This window comes from Phyllostomus discolor, chromosome 3 (genome assembly GCF_004126475.2).
Source record: "Phyllostomus discolor isolate MPI-MPIP mPhyDis1 chromosome 3, mPhyDis1.pri.v3, whole genome shotgun sequence".
NCBI classification, from domain to species: Eukaryota; Metazoa; Chordata; class Mammalia; order Chiroptera; family Phyllostomidae; genus Phyllostomus; species Phyllostomus discolor.
Window position 1 is genome coordinate 158916184 of NC_040905.2, and position 20426 is coordinate 158936609.

Consider the following 20426-nt stretch of genomic DNA (forward strand, 5'->3'; position numbering starts at 1 on the left):
AGAGCAAATGCTTTGCACACCATGACTTCTGCCATCGTAGTCCAGCAAACAAGAAAAGTCCCGCTCCACTAATTTGTTTTGTACTAATGAGTGGAGTTTAGATGCTCTCAAGGCCAAAGGGACCAGTCTGCTATTAACTACGCTGTGTTCATAGTTTACGGAATTAGAGTATAGAGACTTGGCGTTTGGCCAGAGGAACACTTCTGATCTCGTGACCATTTGCTCTTCCTATGTCCTCCCCAGTCTTTGAATGTCACCTTGGTAAATGCCCCCCAACTGAGAGTGAAGGTAGGACAGAGACACACATTTGGCTCAGTGGCCAAGAGGGCAACTGCAGGCAAAAAGCAGCAAAAAAAAAAAAAAAAAAGGAAAATCTGCTCAAACATTTTCTTGTTTTCCTGAGATTCTTTACAGATCCTGGGGTCATTTTGGGTTAAACATTGAAGATTATAAATGAGAGCATTATTGTTTTCATTGTCGTTATCGGTTTTGGAAGGCCCAGCCTTGGCGAGTGGTAGGCTAATTCTTGGCCCTTCTGGTTTTCAAGGTTCGGTAAGTTTAATGGAGAGCAAATGCTTTTCAAATGCCAGGTCTGTGTCCCCTTCCAAATAGAACTGGAAGTGCCAGAGGCCTTGAACATTTAATTTCTCCAACTGCAGCCCAAAGCGCTGCCGATCTAGGGCAGCAGAAACTGCTTTTCCATAAGCAACGTCAGGAACGGCAGCACAAACATTACCTTTGGAGTCTGTGTGATGTAAGGGATTGTTTTTGAAAGTGTTGGATACTTAATGTAAACAGGACACAGGCAATAAAAACACTGATGCTCGTGTTGGCAACCTAAAGGGTATTTGGGGCTTTATCTAGCAAGTTCTGTACTCTTGGTTTTCTGTTATCAGCAGACATAGTGTCAGATAAAAGAGAAAGAATCCCACCAGTTTTCCCACTGTTTGTTAGCTTCCTGGATTCCCTACCTTTGTTCCCCACCCCACCTCCTCTGTTTAGAATAGAAGCCTACAGGTTCTGGCTTGGAACATTCTTCCTGAAGTGAGTCTGAGGCGTCACAGCCTAAGGGAAGAGCTGGACTGGGAGGAGGAGATAAAACTTGGTTTCTGCTCACTTTCTGCAAAGCCTCCCCTTTCTCTGAAATCATGTTTATGGCTATCCCAGGCTGTATCAGGTCATTTTTAAGTTTTGAGAAGTGTGGATTAGTCTCTATTCTCAGGCAAGGCAGATGTATGCTCAGTAGAGTTGTACTGATTGTTAAAATAATGAAGTGCTATATACTGACTGGTATATAGAAATATCTTTTTATTGAAACTTTCAGCCATCTAATGGTATTGGTCAGCGGCAGTGACTCAGGTCTATTGCCAGGCCACAACAGCCACCGGGCAGACCCAGGCAGAAGAGGTGGCAGTGGGGCTGTGTGGGGCACCCAGCCACTGCCAGGAAGGATGGGGGCCCAGGTGCAGACCCTAAGGACCCAAACCACATGGTAAGAGCTAATATCCAAGTGCCACCCAGCCACTGGAAAGGGGCATTCATGCAGTTTTCCTCTGTTTACAACACATTTCCAGAAACTTGAGCTAGAATGACTCTTAATTTAATGGGGGAAGTCATTGGAAAAGTCTAGTGCATCTTCTGTCTTAACTTTTGGCAGACACATTGCCGCAGTCTACTCAGGCTGCTCTGACAGAATACCATAGACTGATTTATAAACAACGGAAATCTGTTTCTCACAGCTCCACAGATCTTAAACTTCCCAGTTTAAGATCAAGGCACTGGCAGATTCAGTTTGCTGAGGGTCAACTTCCTGCTTCCTAGACAAACTGTCTACTTACTGTGTCCATGTGTGCTGAAAGGGCAAGAGAGCCATCCAGGGTCTCTGTGTTGAGGCCCTAACCCAATGCCATGAGAGCTTCACTCTTGACCTGACTTCTCACAGGCCCCATCTTCTATTACCATCACATAGGGGATTAGTTTTCACCATATGGATTTGGGGGTCACAAGCATTTAGTCTGTGGCACTAAGAAAACAAAAAGGATCCTTATTTTTTAATTAGTAAATGCTTTGGAAAGTGTTAGAATGGCTCAATGAACCAATAAGCAGTTTTATGATGGATAATTTGTTTTATTGAGAGAATAATATTTTTCAACATTATAATTTTATTTACGAAAAGCTATTACTTAACTGATAGTCCAATTCTTTAATATCATTCTCATGTCAGGCATTCCATTGCCCTTGATCCTCCACTACATTTTGGTCAGCATAGAGCAAACGAAAAAGGGAAATACATAAAATAGAAAGTTTTGCCATTTGGCAATAGAGATGGTTAAATATCAGTTGAGTGCAGAAAATGGTGCTATTGCTAGAACAGAATCATTGCGATAATTGCTGTCCTTTTTGTGAAAAATAAAATATTAAAACTGGTCTTAAAAATTTCCAAAAGAAATATGTTAACCTATAGAAATAAACCGTTCAGCATGTATTTTTTTCTGTCTACTAACATATATTCTAACATTTATCTAAAACTTTCCTTTATTGCATTTGCCCTTATTAATAGGAGTTGATAAGTGTGTGTTAACATTTCCTCACTCCCAAAAACGACTTTGACTTGTGTTATCTAATGTCAGCATACTCCTGTCACAGGACAACCCTCTGCCTGAACCTAATCAATACTGATATCCAGTCACTTTCAGCAGCAGTTATGGTTTCCCATGTATCATTAATTGTCTCTTCTATGTCCTTCTTTGCAAAAGTAATCTGGTCCTAGGCAGGCTGTTCAACCTACCATGTGGCACATGCATTTGGTATCAGTGATGCTGGGACCCTTTGGAGGTCTCATCTGGAATTTGGATGCTTTGCCACACTGCCACGTTCAATAGGTCTTTATTACATTGAAATAAGGAGGCTTTATTTTCACAAACTTTTAGGCCACTTAAAAATAAGCCAACCTAGACCACAGTATAGTTGCTTATAATGTTGGCTTCCAGTTTTTGAGTGCCTGTGAACGTGCTAGGCAATTCCAAGATAAGCCACATGGGAACAAAAATGGAACCAGAAGGAATGCACTTCACTGAAGCATAGTCAGCAGACTGACTGGATCAAATCCTACCAGATATTTACAAGTAGTAGATTTTCTTTTGAATGCATTTAAGTATGCTTTATCACTTTATCACCTTGCTTCTCATGGTTTGTCATGGAAGAAGTGAAATGAATGGATTTCATAATGTACACTTAGCCATGGTCAACGTGTTCTTTCCATAATTACGAAGAAATGAAAGCTTACCATATAAGGGTGATCACTCTATGATAATAAAAAGAATTCTTCCCAAAATCCAGCCAGAAATCTGAACCATCTCAAGTAATTTAAGCCTCAAGGAACATTCTCAAGTGTTGCTTTAAAACCACAGCCTATGTAGCAGGTTCTACTCCTCTCCTCTCCCACCTTAGAATCTAGCACATTCTTTCCTCTTATCACACTGGGCCCAGGTTAATTAAGGGAGTTCTTTGGAATCTCACAACTACCTGTTTGAAAAACCAGGAGTTTAAAACACATCTCTGTGATCAGTAAGACTGATGGAATAGGGGCAGGCCCTGCATCTCATTTCACTTTGGTGTCCCCCACACCTGCTGACACCTTTCCTTCCACCTAGTATGTCCTAAACACATATCTGCTGAGATTAATCACATACCTCTTCTTATATTTAGAGTGACTTAGGTAGTTTATAACAACAACCACACAAAATCGACAAACCTAACTGATAATTAATAACAGCTATGACCTGTTGAATGCCTGCTTGGACTGGCCATTTTGATTCATGATTCAGTTTCATGATTTTGGAGTCTTACGGTAATACCAGCAGGGCTGGAGATGCTGTTCCCATTTTACAGATGAGGCCAATGGGTTTGGCTCCTAGAAATAGAAAAGCAGCTTACTGGTCATCCAGTGATGCTGCCCGACTTTCCATGAATCAGTCCCAAAGGCCAGTTATCATCACATCAGAATCAAACAGGAAAAATCAAAATCAGTTTTCATATTCTGAAGCTGTTGCCTTCTTATTCTTATACACTCGAAGAGGAGCCCCTACACTCCTCAACTCACACTCAGCTCTGTGTGCGTAGCCTAACAAGTACTTAGTAACGCTGTCTGGAAATGCCTTTTGAGATTTCCTCCCAGGGGAAAAATAATGGGGAGAGGGGCTGTTGTCAAAGAAAACGTTTCAAAAGAGAAAAATGGAGGGAGTTCATTTGCATAAGCTAATTAGGGGGAAAAATCATTTCTATTGTTCCCTTGTGTCTCGTCTCCCTGCACCTTCAACTTGCTCTCTAATGCTGAAATCAGATATTGTTTGTTTAATGAATGGGTGAAAATGAAAGACTTAAAAAAAAGTTTGTCAGTAAATCTAAGCCCTTAAATTTGGCCCTCAGAAATCACTTGAAACCTGTGCAGGCTACTCAGAGAGTGAGGTCGGGAAAATAAGTGCCAAGGTATCTACTAATGAAGGCAGGGTGCAGAGCCGTAGCTGTCCTGATACGCTCAGCAAAACCTTCTAATCCTTCTGTGGAGGCCGTGTGTATGCATGTGCACACAAGTTAGAATATTTTTTCATAAATTCCCTTTGTGAAATATTTCCTGAAAGAAAATGGCAATGTTTAAATATATTTGCTTTAAAAAATTGCTCCCACTTTTTGCAGTTGAGCTTCATTTTAGAATGTCTTTTTTTGGTAAAAAGTAAGACTAAAGTGCACTATTTAAATTGAGTACAAAAGCATTTATTTTCCTTTCAACTAAAAATGTTCACATCATTTATTTCTTATAGTAATGTTTTGTGGCGGGTTTTTTCCCCTAAAGGAGTCAGAGCCTAAGCCAATAATAGTTGCTGTTTAAAACTTATTACTAGAAGTATGAGAATAATTAGTAGAATTTTAGTTTCTCCTACATCTTCAGTGTGGAGTGGATTTGTGGATGAAAAGAAAGTCCCTGAATAATAGAATCATTTTTCCAGAGTCACTGAAAGGCTGGTGCATGGTTCTTTCTGTTACGTCCTTTGTCTCACCTCACCAAAGGTCTGGGGACGACCAGTCCCTGCCTTTGGAATGTGATTGCATTGAATTTGGTTCAGGGCATTAAACTGGCCTCATGGGCCATTTCTTTGCACTAGCATGCTCTTTTTGTGCCCACCACAGTGATATCTGTCCTCCTGGGATTCGATCTGTTGGCTTTGATTTGAAAGGGTTGCCCTCCGGCCGAAACCATTAAGAGATGAATTTGAGTTTCTCTTTTGATTCTTTAACTTAACGCACTGCTGGCATCGTCTCAAATGTTGAAATAAGAGGCCTCCAAAGTCACTTTTGTCCTTTCCATTGAGACATCAACTTGACATCTATTTCATGGTTGAAAACAGAACCTTTGGCTTAACTTCCGTGATTTTTTTCTATCTGAACTTAAGTAGCGTTGACTCTATTCAGGTAGAGGCCTTGGCAAAGTCCGTCCAGGTGTGTCTTGGGTTTTGATGGACGGTCAGATAACACAGAGGTGCTAAATCTGTGACCATAGTACATTAGTGTTTTTAAAGGGTTATCTTTTCCTTGTGTTGTTTCTCTTTGAGTTAGAATGTATGATAGAGTTATAACACAGGGAAGACTTTTTGTGCATCCAGGAAACATGGAAATATTTTAATAAATGCTAACAAGAGACATGTTTTCCACTTTACCATCAACTATTTTTGTTTTTTATGAAATAGGTGATGTTTGTGTGGTCTCACTATTGAAGTAAAGGCACAAGAGTCAATCCTTGTGAATTCAACCTCCGTTAACTGTGTAACTGTACATTTAAGTATTTTTTTCTCCTTTTTCCTTATTTGAGAAATTTTAGAAGGTCCAGTGCCTAGGTGGAAAGAGACTAAGTCCTTTGAGGAGCAGATGCTATATCTAGGAATCAGAAAATTACAGTATCATTCACAGCATGCCATGAATATTTATATTCAACACAAAAGCAAATAATTATCTAGTAATACTATTCACTGGACCAAAAAATTCTAGTATCTATGATAATAATGCCTCATTGTTTTGTTTAATTCCAGTGATTGTAACTTTCATATCTTTATTTTTAAGTAAAACATGTGCTTCCTAATATTAGATATTACTATATTTCTTTACCTACAGAAATGCATTTCAGTTGGTTTCAATTAAGAATTACTCCCATTTTTCTTTTAATCTGAGATAGAAAGGGTAAATATATTCTGATCTATGGCCCTACTAGAAAATACAGTATTCTGTGTGTCGCTTTTTATTATGCTTTTTGATGCTCAAAGGACACACGCAGTAAATTTGAGGCTTATTGTAGACCTTGAATTATTCTTTGCTTCATGTTAAGCTAATTGGGTTGAATACTTTTTATGTGCTTTTGTTCAACTCCACATAGAAATTGTAGATTATTCATCTCAAGTGAACAAATTTTAAATTATTTAAACTTTGCACTGCTAGTGCATGACCCTCTGAGACTTTTTTAAAGAACAGACAGCTCTTTTTTCCTAGACATTACCGATTTAATTTGTTTTGAATACCAGTACCATTTATCTCGCATGTTAAAAAATGCTATGTTGTTTATTATACTTTGATAGATTTACAAATTATTTCTACTTTTCTTTAAACAAGCATATGTGGAAATTGTGATAGCTCAAGATGAAATAGCTTGTGCCTTTTAAACCTTGATGGATGAATGCTAACTATTTTACCATGCACTTTCAATGCCTACGTGTAATCTTCTTGATGCAATTCTTAATGTCTATCCCAGAACAAATTTGTGTTTTCTTTTCAAGTACTCTGAAGTTTCAAATACCTCTCTACTTATCTTACTCAGCAACAATCTGCAATTTATTTTTTCTCTGGTAAAATTGAATCTGTTACTGCTTAGTATTCCTACCAGTTTGAAAAATGTGGTTTATGTTGGCATCAGAGCTGTAATTTACATATATTGGGATAACAAGAATGCATGCCAGAAAAGGATCAACATGAAATGAAATGCAGAAAAGCTGTTTTCCTTCAACAGCATCTCAAAGTCAAGCTAATAGAGAAATTGATGAGCATCTGCCCTGAATGTGCCCCTTGTTTCTTCTAGGTGAAGTGTGACCAGTATTGGCCCAGCAGAGGCACAGAAACTCATGGGCTGGTCCAAGTGACACTGCTTGATACTGTGGAGCTGGCCACGTATTGTGTTCGAACCTTTGCACTTTACAAGGTTTGCCTTTTATGTTTTTACTTCCTTTTTCCCCTTTCCATTATTAAAGAAAGCTTCTTTAGAGAGATCAGATATCTTAGGGCCTTACTTAAATCTCGATTCCACTGGCAGCAGTGATGAATGAAATAATTCTTCCATTATTGCTCAGCTATTTTCTCTTTGTCGATTTATTAGTAAATATGGAACTCTGTCTCCGAGTGGAAGTTTCAGCAAATGAAGAATAGATGAAGGAGAACTAGTTTTTCCAGTAAAATATAGCAGGAGTACTCCCAATAGTCACACCTGAAAAATGTAATGTTTCTCACCTCGGAATTTTTATCTTCCTGAGCAAATATTTGTCATTTCCAAATACCTTGGGCTTTGTATCTCGGAAGAGTGTGTCTTCCCAAAGGATATCGGGTGGAGGATGGAGAGGAATTAAGACAGCACATTGTCCCATTAGCACTTCCATGTTATTATTACATGGAAGTCCTCATTACAACATGAGGCTAGGAAAACAGAATTTCAGTCGGTGCTCCTACTTCACAGAATGGTTCGAGTGAGAAGAGAGAAGTGAGACAATTCCAGTTCACCGCCTGGCCTGATCACGGTGTTCCAGAGCACCCGACCCCTTTCCTGGCTTTCCTACGGAGAGTCAAAGCCTGCAACCCTCCTGATGCAGGCCCGATGGTGGTGCACTGCAGGTGAGGATGCTGAGAGCATTTTTCTCAGTTAGAAGTTTGGTGGGGAAACAGAATGCTAATGCGACTCCTCATTGCATATTCTCTTTCCAATTTCTTGATACTCTGGGATAGCAAATACCTTCTTCAATAATACAGGTAGTCTTTTTTGGTTAAATGAGGCCTATTCTAACAATAACAGGAAAGGTTTGATATAGATGCATATACCTGACGCTGCTGTTTTATCTTTGGAGCGAAAATAGATAAACACAAAAATTAAGTGTGCACATAGTCCTAAATATATAAATATGAAACAGAAAAGAACTGAGAAACAATCTTGTAATTATGTTTGAACTGCAGCTGAGCGGAGGGATATTCTGTCATACACCCTTGGGAGAGTTGTTGGGCGTGTTCTTGTGGGCGGGGCCAACACGGCCTTTTCACTGTTTATAAGGGAAGCACGTTTCAGAAAGTGTCTTACTGCTTAGAGATGCCTTCTGCACATTAGTATTGTCAGGTCACATATGGACAGTTCCAACATTCTCTAAATCACCACTCAGAAATGTGTTCATACATTTTCAGTATTAAACTGATTTCTTCCAATCTCCTGAGTTCCTCTCTAGTATCATTACTAACAGATTACTAAAAGGTATCAGCCACACTCCATTTATTACTGTGTAAATGTATCGTTCGTGTAACTTCATAATACTTCTTAGTAAACTGAGTAAATCAAATAGGAGAGACTCTGGCTTCTTGCACAGAAAAGTAAAATTGCAGTGTAGAAGTAAATTAAAAAGGAAAGAAAGTTTCTATCATAGACCCACTTCTACGATGATTTAATAGCGTGTCTCTATTTTTACAAAAGGTAGGGACAGCAGGTAGACCAGAAAAAAGGCAATAAAATGCACTGTGCTGCAGTGGCAAGGGTTAAACCATGGGCTGCAAATTCTAAACAGGATGTTTCAGTTCTCTGTTCTAGCAGTTACTTTCCCCAACAACAAAAAAAATAATAACATTACCTTATATTTATAGAGTCTTCTACAGATTTCAAACCACACCCCCATGTTGGGTCAAGAGACAAAAGAACACAAGAAAGACATAGGGTTCAGCCCCAGTGCTGATAGCAATGGAGGTGGAGGAGGCATGGCCCATGTCAACTTATCCTCTAGTTCTTGCTGCACTGTAGCCAGGACAGAGACCTTTGAGGACCTGCCACTGTGTTGCAGATTTTTGCGTGATTCTGAAATACTAGAAATTATTTTTATGAATTTGAGCAAACTCTGTTGCATCATGAAAGCCTATTTCTGGTTGTCCTGCCTGTTAGTATCAGCAGGTACTAGTTTGACCAGTCCATATACTCTGTTGTACATCTTTGCTGGCCTCCAAGATACACTGGGCCTGGTGACGTGGTGCCCTGTCTGGTGTGGGCCTAACCTCATTATGAAGATCCCCCATGAAATGTTTTCAGATGGAGTTTGGCACAGGATAGGGAAACAGGGAGTTGGAGCTCATGGAAGAAATGTTGTCCTTATGTGCTTAATGGCATAAATACAGTTCACATAGATGTGGTTGTATGATATATATACACATACACATGTATACATATATAAATATTTATATGTATAAAATATATATACACATAAATATGTATGCATTTATAGATATACAATAATTAGAACAAAAATTAGGAATACCTAACTTGGAAGTCTTTACTGAAAAACAGCATTATGATATTTCATTGCATTTTGAAATAACAGCATATTTCCTCTCAAAATGTGCTTCTCATTTCTATAAATTAAAGTGATGTCCTATAAAATTAAGATGATAGGTAGGTAGGTAGAGAGACAGATCATTTTAAAAATACAGTTTACTCTGTGCTGATCAGAAGCAAAATATAAAGCTTTATGCTGGGTACTTGTAGAGGCCCAGAAATAAGTTTTCAGGCAAGTGGGAAAGATAGATAGATAGCTAAATGCCTTATTTTGAGAAAATACACACACACACACACACACACACACACACATTCCTATGTTATGTAAAATCACCTGGACTCAGCTCTGAGAGATATAGATGGCTGAGGAGAAATAAGGAAACAAAGATGAATGTGCAGAGCTAATAGCTGTTGACACTTGGAAGTGCTGTGCCTGAGGCTCTGGAGAAGCTGGTATTGAGACAAACAGAAGAGTAGGTATATTTGGTGGATGAAATGTGTTAGCAACTACAAAATAATGAGGGAAAGAAGCAGCATAAACTGAGCTCTGGGAGGTGATCTGTGCTCACCCACAGATCACAGATAGGTAACCGCACGTGTCTGGTGAGAAATCTCGGCCTCTTCATTTAGGAGAGGCCGTGTCCACATTGCCAACATCGAAACTGTCACAAATCTTTGATTTAGACACCAGCACATTAAAACTCAGGACAATAATTTTTCTGACAGGGTGGCAAATTCAAGTCATTCCAGATAACAACTGCTCTTGTGGCATCCCAGACACACTAGTTTAGAAATCATCTCTAAGCAGGAAGGAACTACGCAGAGAGTGGCTCTGGCCAAGTCATGAAGGCATTCTGATCGTAGTTGGCATGATTGTGGCATAAATAGTCACACAGAAGGGTCTGGAATATAAACACTGTATTTTATGTTGTGATGTCCCTTATGATGGACTTGAATTTTTTCTCTTTACTGAAGAAGTAGTAACAAACTCAAAGTAAACCCAAATGTTTTGCCCAGGAGACCCTGTGAGAGTGGAGGAGGTTTAGAAGTCTGGTGGGAGGCCAAAATAAGAGGGGGAACAAAAAAAGAGAAAATTCACGTGCCTTCAATAGTTCTGTCTTGTAATAAATGTACCAGGACTAACAGGTCATTACACATAGAAGAAATTCTAACAATAAATAATAAAGCATTAGCAGGATAGACTAATGCAACAAGCATAGACAAAATCTAGGAAGGCCATAGAGAAGGATATAGTCTACCCCATTTCTAAAAGAGAGAAAGTCTGGTTCAACAGGTGTAGGAGGAAAGACCAACCCTAACTATCAGTCAGTTCATGCCAAACATTTAATCTCAACATTAAGCATGTACACTTTGGAGAGATAGACTGACTGGGTAAATCTCTGGCTTATTCACTTATTGGCTCTGTGCCTTTTGGAGAGTTATTTCATATCTGTTAGATTCTGTTTCTTCACAGAAGGGGTAAGAATATTCATAGCAATAAGAATTTTATAAAGATTGAATGAAATGATATACATAAAGCACTTAGGACAGTGCATGGTTTTCAGAAGTGTGCAATAACATTAAATCATTAGTATATTAATTAGTGAGTGAGTTTTAAGAGCTATATATATATATATATATATTTACAGCTCTGAGAGAAAAATTCAACATGAACTTAGATCACCTATATTACTTGAGCCATATATCCTATGAATAACCAGATGTCTTTAAATATCTAAATACTTAATGGATTTTTTAAATTTAGATATTTCCCATCAAGGTAATTCCAGCAGATTTTTCATAGTGACAGAGAACATTTTAATGCTATGAGTTAGAATCATTTAAATAATAAATCTACTCTCATGAAGACCTGAGAAATCATTGAACTCTTAAAATGATGCTGTTGAAGATACAGAGAAATTAATGCTGTGATTCTTGATGCCGTCAAGATACAGTTGGAACTTTGTGTTGTGTTCATGGCCCTTTATAACCTAGGCTGACCTCACCCTTTGTGTCTAATCACTCTTTCAGCCACCTGCTGAACATTCTAAGTACTTTCACCTCTGGCTCTCAGCAAATGATGTTCATCCACTCTGGAATCTTACCTATTCTTCTTCTCTATCTGATGATGTTCAACCCCGTTTCATAATCCAATTGAAATAGTACCTCCCTGTGTATTGCAAAGGTTGCAAACTGACCTCAGTTGGTTTTGTTGATATAGGTGGTCATTTCTTGTAAACAAATTGAACTTGAATGCCTTTAAGCTGGAATGCACTATCCAGTTTTCCAAACCCTCACCACTCCCTCGTTTTACATAGAGCTCAACTCATCCATTTACAGGAATCGCTTCATGTTGTGGACATTTGAGGTGAAACCCTGGAGAAAACTTTAAAGCTCATTCCTCATTCCACTTTCCACAGGAAAAATTAAATGGTCTCTTCTCTGAGATCTCTCATAAAATACTGTGTTCGTGTTTAGTATTTTTAACTATGTGTGCAGATTGCATATGCCTTAAAATCTTAAAATGTATGGACTACGGATTGTGCACACTTGTATCACGGCTCTTACATCATAGTATGTGTTCAGTAACTGCTTGCTGAAGTCTGTTGAATTGTACATGGCACTTTTGGAATTTTTACAGAGACAGTAAGATCATTTGAAGGCTAGACTATTTTTGGTTTCTGTGGGTTTTTTTTTTTAACATGAGACTATAGTTGTATCTCTTTATATTGGAGTATGTTTAAGAAAGTTCAGTTATTTTAAATTGTCTTTATCTTTTTTATACCTATTTCTAAATCCCTTTTTCTACTACTCTGTCTCTTATGTTTTTCCCCACATGTCCCCTATTCCATGATTAAGTATAGGTATAGCTCCCTGCTTTTTAGCCATAATAAGAGTTGAAAGTATTGAACTCTTAACATCAAATATACTATGTTCTCAACTGGAGAGGCCCTTTTCAGAGTGTTTTACACATGTTACTAATTTTCCCCTAATCACCTTTAGAGGTAGGAACCTCATCTCCTATTCACACAAAGAAAAAACAGGCCAAAAAAGATCACTTTAATTGCCTGAGCTGATATCACTAGTGGTGACAAAGCCATTACATGCCCCAGGTCTCCTGGCCTCTACAGAGAGCATTTCACTTTTAAGGTTACCCTGGTGATGTGGTCAGAAGGACACACTCCTTCCTTTCTGACCCAACATCACATTGCCATATTCTAGCCTTTATTTCACTCTCTGTATCAGAGGTAATTGCTAGCATGTGTCTCTTTGACCTCTTAATTATTTTAACACAATCACAATAGCTACCAATTACTGAACCATTACTGTTTTCTAAGTATTACTAAACACTTTCAGTTACACTCATTAATCCACAAAACAATATATTTTACTTGTGAGGCACAATTAAGCATAGGGAGGTCACAGGTGACTTGCTCAAGGTCAGACAGCTCATAAATGTGGGCCTGTTTCAAAGCTCATGACTTGCTTACCCACCGTTATCATATCCAGCTTTGACTTTTGTTTCAGAGACCAACCAGTTCCTTCCTACATGTTTGTTGACTGGATGGTTATCCAGGGGTTACATACTGTTACCGCATCACAAATACCTATGTAATACATGACTAGAGACGAGCAATATTTCTTCTTTTTCATAAAATTTGATTTTGAAAGAGAGTAAAGGGGAGAACTTTCAAGCTATTTACTAAGCTTAGATTTTATAGAGGTCACGTATTACATCTTCCCATATTATTTCAGTTGTCCCCTTAGAAAATAAAGAAATTTCATTGCCCTTTCTCCCTGTTGAACCTAGACTTTGGGTTGTTTTATAGAAGACCTTGTGTTTTATATGCTACTAATACCAAAGGGATATGACAGCTGATTTTCTCTAAGTACTTGGTCCTTGTGAAGAATGAATACTGTATTTTGCTGTGTATAATGTGTACTTTTCGCCCAAATTTTTGAGGGAAAAATAAGGATGTACATTATACATGGGTAGTACCAATTCCATATCTATATAAATGTTTTTAATTATTGTATTTAGGCTTATGCATTAAAAGTGTAACTCTAGAAAGCAGTAACAATATCAGTATTCAATATAATACCCTGGAATATGATAATAGGTTTTGTTTCTAAATATAAATTTAAAAAAATTAAATTAAAAATTAAAATGGAATTTTTTTTTCCTGAAAGTTTGGGCCAAAAACATGGGTGCACAGCATACATGGGAGCACATTATACACGGCAATTGGGAAGAAGCTATCATTTCAGTAAGTCAGTTGTAAACCTTTGACCCATGTACCAACTCGGAGTCCTGTTACCCCTTTAGGAACAAGGGGGTATATTTTCTTCATAGGAGAGATATGTTAATTTACAAATAAATATGAAAGCAACAGATTCAAGACCTCCCTGAATCTGTCTTCTAATGAAACAGTTTCAAGAAGAGTAAACGACACCTCCTAAATGTAATTTAAATCTTGCACATCATAGAATTAAACCAGTCTTCAAAACTGGAAGGAATGGGAGCTGCAGACCAGATCTAGATCAGTGATGCCCTGGAAGCATCAGTGGACCACTGAGCGAGGCCAGTAAAAATCAGGTGACAATTTGGGGTTGGAAAGATTCCTAAGATCCAATCTTCATAATACTTTTTGACTATATATGGGAAAGCACAACCAAGAAGCTACTTAGATCATATTTATAACAGAACCATTTATTCCTAATGCCAACCCAGTGCTGACAAAAACAGCTTTCTCAAGGTCAAAAGATTTTGGAAAGCCTTGCATATGAGCATAAAACTAAAAGATCTTGTGACCAAAGGAGCTAAAAGTGGTACAGGAAATTGGTTAATGCATTTTTAATCACTCATTCTAAATTGCACCCTTTATTCTTGTTCCATTCAAATATCTCTTTAGATCAAAGACCACAAGTATTGCCAAAGCATGTGATAGTTTTGAGATGCTGACAAGTACGGACCATACACCCCTATTTTCTTTAAACCTGGGTTTCATTTTCATGTGTAAATTAAGTAATATAAGAAGCTAGCTTTCTATAGTTGAAAGACTAGATTGTTAAAAATATCTACATCTCTAGATAAGAAAATGGGTGAACTATACAAATTATATCCTTAGTTATCGAAACCTTTTTAAGGTGAGGAGAAATAATTATACCATATGGAAACTATTATGCCAGGTTCTGTTCTTATATACCAGTAATTCTCCATAAAAACAAATTCTTAATTTGTGAACAACATAGTGGTATAAAACAGGATGCCAGGTTTGCAATATTTTTTTATCCTTACCTGAGGACATACTTATTGGTTTTAGAGAGAAGAGAAGGGAGGGAGAAAAAGAGGGAAAGAAACATAGATGTAAGAGAGAATCATCGATTGTTTTCCTTTTGTAGGCACCACAACCAGGTACCAAACCCACAACCTAGGCATGTGCCCTGACCAGGAATTGAACCTGCAATACTTCAGTTTGTGGGATGATGCCCAACCAACTGAGCCATACCAGCCAGGGCTAGGTCTGCAATATTTTCATGGAACAATCTTATAAGAGAAAAATATCTTACTTCCACTGAAATAGTTTAAAAATAATTGAACCAAAGGAAACATCAAAAGGAATTGCACAACAGCCCCAGTAGGTGTAAAATGTAAAACTCAAAATGAAGAAGGTGTTTGGATTTCTGGAGAGAGTACTCTGGCTGCCTGATAAAATGGAATATTTGTTTGAAAAGAAGCATTAGAGATCTAAAGGCAATAAAGGACAAGGGAGGGCAATATTATAAGAAACTATCTCATTTCAAAGCCACATATTAGGGCTGTATCATGAAAATCCCTTCAAGGGCAACTGAGAAACTAGCACCTTGCCATTCTAAGACCAAGAACAGCAACCAGACCACTTTTGTATAGGAATACAAACCATTCACAGAGCATCTTCCCATCACTAATTTGATCCAGTCTTTACAACAAGAGTGGTCAGTATGCATTATTACCATCCTCATTCCGTAGACAAGGAAACTGAGACCCTGAGAAATTAAGTGACTGGCTGAAGACCACTTACCCAATCTGTAATTAGCGTGCATGAGAACCCATATTTTATGATTCAGGATCTTCTCCTCTTTGTCTATATCATATTTTCATTTTCTATTTCAGTGAATTTATGTTTCCAAATGAGAGCAGAACTATCCCGAGCCCACAACAGAGATGGGTCTTAGCAGAATGAAAAGCCCCTTTGGCAGTGGCATTGCATGATGGTAAAGACTATGCACCTAATATCAGCTTACTAGAGTTCGAATCCCAGCTGTATCATTTACTATCTCTGTGACCTTGGGCAAATTATTTCCCCTTTCCACACCTGTGAGTTCCTGATCAGTAAAGTGGGGATAATAGCAGTATGACCTTCATAGAATCATTTATAAAGATTAAATAAGATATGTGTAAAGTGATAACTAGCCAGGTACCTGCCACATAGAAAGAAGTCAATATTTGTAGCTATTAATTCTTTTTATCTTTATAGCTTATGAGTATTATTTTTATCATTGTGTTGTGCCCCACATAAAATACATTATTTAAATTGGCTCCATTACTATCAACCAACAAAATATACTGTCACAGTTTCTGAACTGTGAGCTTGACTTCTATGTAATTTTTTTATTTAAAGAGTAGAAAATGTGTGTCTGTATATATGTTAGCCAGGAAGAGGTGTGGCAATTAGAATAATTAACTGTAAAGTGCATATGTACTATAGTAAATATTTCATTGCACCAAAAAAAATTCTTCATTTGAATTGACACGTGGGCAGATAATTTTTGTTGTGGGGGACTGCCCTGGGCATTGTCAGGTTTTTAGTGAAATCCCTGACCTCTGCCCCCCAGCTGCCAGTAGAACATCACTCCTGGACAGCTGTGCCACACAAAATGTCTTTAGCCATTGCCAAATGCCTCTGAACAGCCAAAATCACCCCTGGTTAAGAACCACTGCGATATGGCAACAAAGCTGGCTTTTGATTGTGGCAGAAAGCGTTCATTCAAATAAGAGCCCACCTCAAAGTTTTAAACATAAAAACACTTCTTTGAAGGGCATACCTTTTTAAACATTTGGAGAACTTCCCAATGAGACTTACCTTAAGGATTACTTTTTAAAGCATGTAGAGAATTTGGCTCATTACTCAGAAAATTATCCAAAACTGTTCCCTATCTTGATCACCAACTGTACAAACCAAAGACTTAAGTCTAGATGCCTTTTGGCACCTAAAAAAATTGCATAAAGAAATATCCCTTCAAAGACAAAGATGTGCCACATTAGGGAATTCAAAAGAACAGGCAAGGCTCTTACCTCTGCTGCCAAATAGGAGTTCCAACCACACTCCTGCACCGCGGCAGCATTGCTGCAGTGCACCTGCAGCCTCCCAGGTGGCAACTTTCGAGGGCCATGCTCTGTGGGGCTGGTAAGTGCTAGGCTTTTTTGCCGAAGTATCAGTTACATTGCATTGTATTCATGTTTGGCATGAGTGTCCAGCATCCTGGCACTTCCAAACAATAAGCCATAGGGGTGCCCTTAAGTGCCATATGACTTAGTGACTATGCCCTTTTCAGTATTTAGTGGAGGCCATAGATGAAAGGTCATGTGAATGGAAGAAAAGTGGGTCGTGTCAGATCCCCCTGCCCAAGTTTGCAGGGCATGTAATCCCTCACACTTTAATTTTTGGGGGTATATATTTCTGGGACTGTGTTCTGTATTTTTAAATCACAGAGTTTACTGAAAATCAACTTCTTATGAAATTATTGAATAATTTTGTTTACTTTTTTCTACACCTTCTTCCAAGGGGCTTAAGCAGTCTCTTTTTCTCTCTTTCCAACTCACGTCCCTTCCTTCTTCTTCCTCCCCACCAAAAATTCCTTCACTACCTTTCAGCCCATCAGGGGTCAGTAGTTAATCCTTTCCTCAGTCCACGGTGTTGTTGAGAGAGCTTATTTAAGCAGATAAAAGATGAACTAGACAGGTGGGGCAGAACTAACTGTGCTTTCTATTCTGATGATAAAGGCTAAACAGCTATTTGCTTAACCCCCCTTTAACGTTTGAAAGGAGAGCACTATGAGAATTGTGATTATTAGGAAAAACTATGCCTTCTGTCTTCACTTTTGTCCATTTAATTTGGGTTTTGAACATCGAATCATTTCTTTTAAGTGTAATGTATTTCAGTTTCTGATACAATTGTGTGCCTTCAGAGTTGGCAGCTTCCCTGAGATGAAAGATAAATCAACTATTTAGCCACTCTTGCCTGCAAACACCAGCCCTAATCTACTGGCTTAATATGCCACAATCTGTTGTGTCTCCCTACTCTGTGGGCTGGTTTAGGGCCGGGCAGGAGTCTTCTGCTGGTCTCTCCAGGGATCTCCTTTGCAGTTAGCTGGGAGGGCTGGGAAAGCTGGGCCTCTGTCTCCCAAGGTCTTTCATCCTAAGGATCAAAGGAGAAGCTTACAAGGACTATGGACAGCAAGACTTGGAAGTCACACATCATCACTTCCATCACCACATCGTTTTGCTCAAAGGCAGGGCAGGGGCTAGCCCTGATTCGAGGGGTGGTGAAACAGACTCCAACTCCTGATGCAAGAAGCAAGAAATCATTGTGACCTCATTTACTCTACCACTGAGGACCATGTTGCTGAAGCTTCATTACTGGACTGAGGGGGCTTTTCTGACCAGCTTGTCTAAGTTCCCTGTAGCTCTCCCTCCTGAGGCTAGATCAGAAAAGCAGAAGCCCCTTAGCACACCCCCAATACAGTGTTCTTGTCAGTGTATGAAATAGATATTTTTTACTTGGAGGAAAATCAATTTAGTTTGTTTCATAACTACTACCTGATTATTTTGCTGAAATATCAGTTTGTGTGGTGGGAGATCTTGTACTCTTTAATTCCCTTTCATCCTGTCTCAAAAATATTTCTTTTCTGTCTTCCTGTAACTTAGAATTTATTAGGGTTGATAGACTTTTTTAATTCAGAAATTCCAGGAATATGATTTGCTCATAGCAAATAAGTGAATCATAGACCTAGAAGGGACATTTCAAACCTTCCAGATAAATTCCTGCATGCTCTCTCTCCCTCTCTCTGTCTCTCCCCCTCCCTGCCTTCCTCTCCCCCCTCCCTGCCTTCCTCTCCCTCCCTCCCTTCCCTGTCTCCCAGTCTCCTCTCTCCCCCACTCTCCCTCCTCTCTTTTTCTCTTTCTCTTACCTTTCTATCACTCCATCCTTCCCACCCCCTCCATCTCTTTAATTTTAGAAATGAAAAAGTAAAATAAAGCTCAACAAGATTTACAGATTCACATAGTCTCTTGCTGGACTCAAGTCTTTAGACTGCTGGTCCAATATGTTTCCCATGGCATTATGGTCCTTTTAATTTTGTTCACATTAATTTGATCAAAGAGTTGCTTAGCATTTTCCAGATGAAATAGGAAAGTAATCAGAAAGTTCTGTATAATGGCAGGAGGCATTATATTTGGAACTAAGATATTCATAGTAGGTAATTTTGATGCATTAGAGCCAATTAAGTATCACAGATCTTCAAGACTGATTGTAAGAAGGACTGATGAGTAGCCAGGGAGCAACCTGAGTGTGCTGGGCACCCAGATAGTTAATGGAGAGTGAGGGGCAGCAGAAATGGCAGAGGGACCCAGAGGAAGGAGAGAACATCAGAGATAAACTCCTCTTGCTCTGTGGTAGTGGCTGGAGCTATGACAGAGCGGTGATGGTGGAAATCACATCAGGCCACTGAAAATGACTCTGCACGCTGCCTTGGCAGCCCTGGCCCGTGTCGCGGTGTCAGCCTGCGGATCTGCCGCTCCCATTGGAGCTCTCGCCTGGCAGCACTGTGGCCGTTGTGTGAGGTTTTTAGTGGCCATATGCCTGGAAGGCTTATCATCCACAATTTCCTCATCCCAGGCTCCAGCCAAGTGCAGCAGATGCTATTGTTACCTCTTCTATTGAATAAAGTAGGAAGCGGAGAGAAAGAAATTTGTCAATATTGTTTTTCTGCTGGAACCAAAATAAAAACCGCGTGTGGTGTTTTGTCTGATAGCAGCCCATGTGCCAAATCCCCACTTTGTGTAGCATGCTTCTGTAGGATAAGAATCTGCCCCCATATTTCTTAACATAATGACCTTCCTCGTTCTACTGTAGATGTGGCACAATTATAGCCACTCAGACCTCTTGATTTAGATTTGTACTATTTCTTGCACTCGCAAACCCTTTACTTCTGACCATGCCATCTGCTGGAATCATGTCTATTTCCTCTCACACACTCCCAGTGTTTGGTATAGATCCTAATTCCAGCTGTGAAAAACTCTGAAATTTTTCATGTGAACTCATGTTTAGCTAGTATTTTTAAACCCTTTGCCTTGAGAAATAACATTAATAAGGTACATGTGCGTTTGTAAAGTAAGTGCAGCTGCTAGGAGAATTTCACGTTGCAGCAATGTGTGACGTGACACCAGAATCAGGAGAGAATCCCCTTTGAAATAAAAGCCTGACTTACCAACGGTGCCTGTGCAGAAGACAATGCATCATTTAAACTGATGATAAATTGAGCACACAAAAAGGATCCTTTGGATATAGAACATACCCAGGAGTAGGGGGAGGGCAGGCAGAATAAAATCCTAAGCATCCACTAACCACTGGACACACATCTCATCATCTCACAGCTTTCTTTCTGCCTAAATATGACACTGATGCGCCAGCAAAGTCCCCATTGACTGGCTCAGTATTTCTCGCTACTCCACTCTCTGATGAGTTAGGTCCATTTCCTTCAAGGGAGTGGATTA

General features: G+C 39.0%; 1 protein-coding gene across 43 annotated transcripts in view; it reads left to right on the forward strand.

Moving 5' to 3' along the window:
- The window catches only part of PTPRD (protein tyrosine phosphatase receptor type D), a 1502332-nt gene that overhangs the window by 1437845 nt on the left and 44061 nt on the right, over nucleotides 1-20426 (forward strand). For all 43 annotated transcript variants that reach the window (XM_036021603.1, XM_036021605.1, XM_036021607.1 and 40 more), the window contains 2 exons: nucleotides 7121-7240; nucleotides 7769-7923. In XM_036021603.1, the coding sequence (XP_035877496.1) occupies nucleotides 7121-7240; nucleotides 7769-7923 (275 nt within the window). The remainder of the gene's footprint in view (nucleotides 1-7120; nucleotides 7241-7768; nucleotides 7924-20426) is intronic.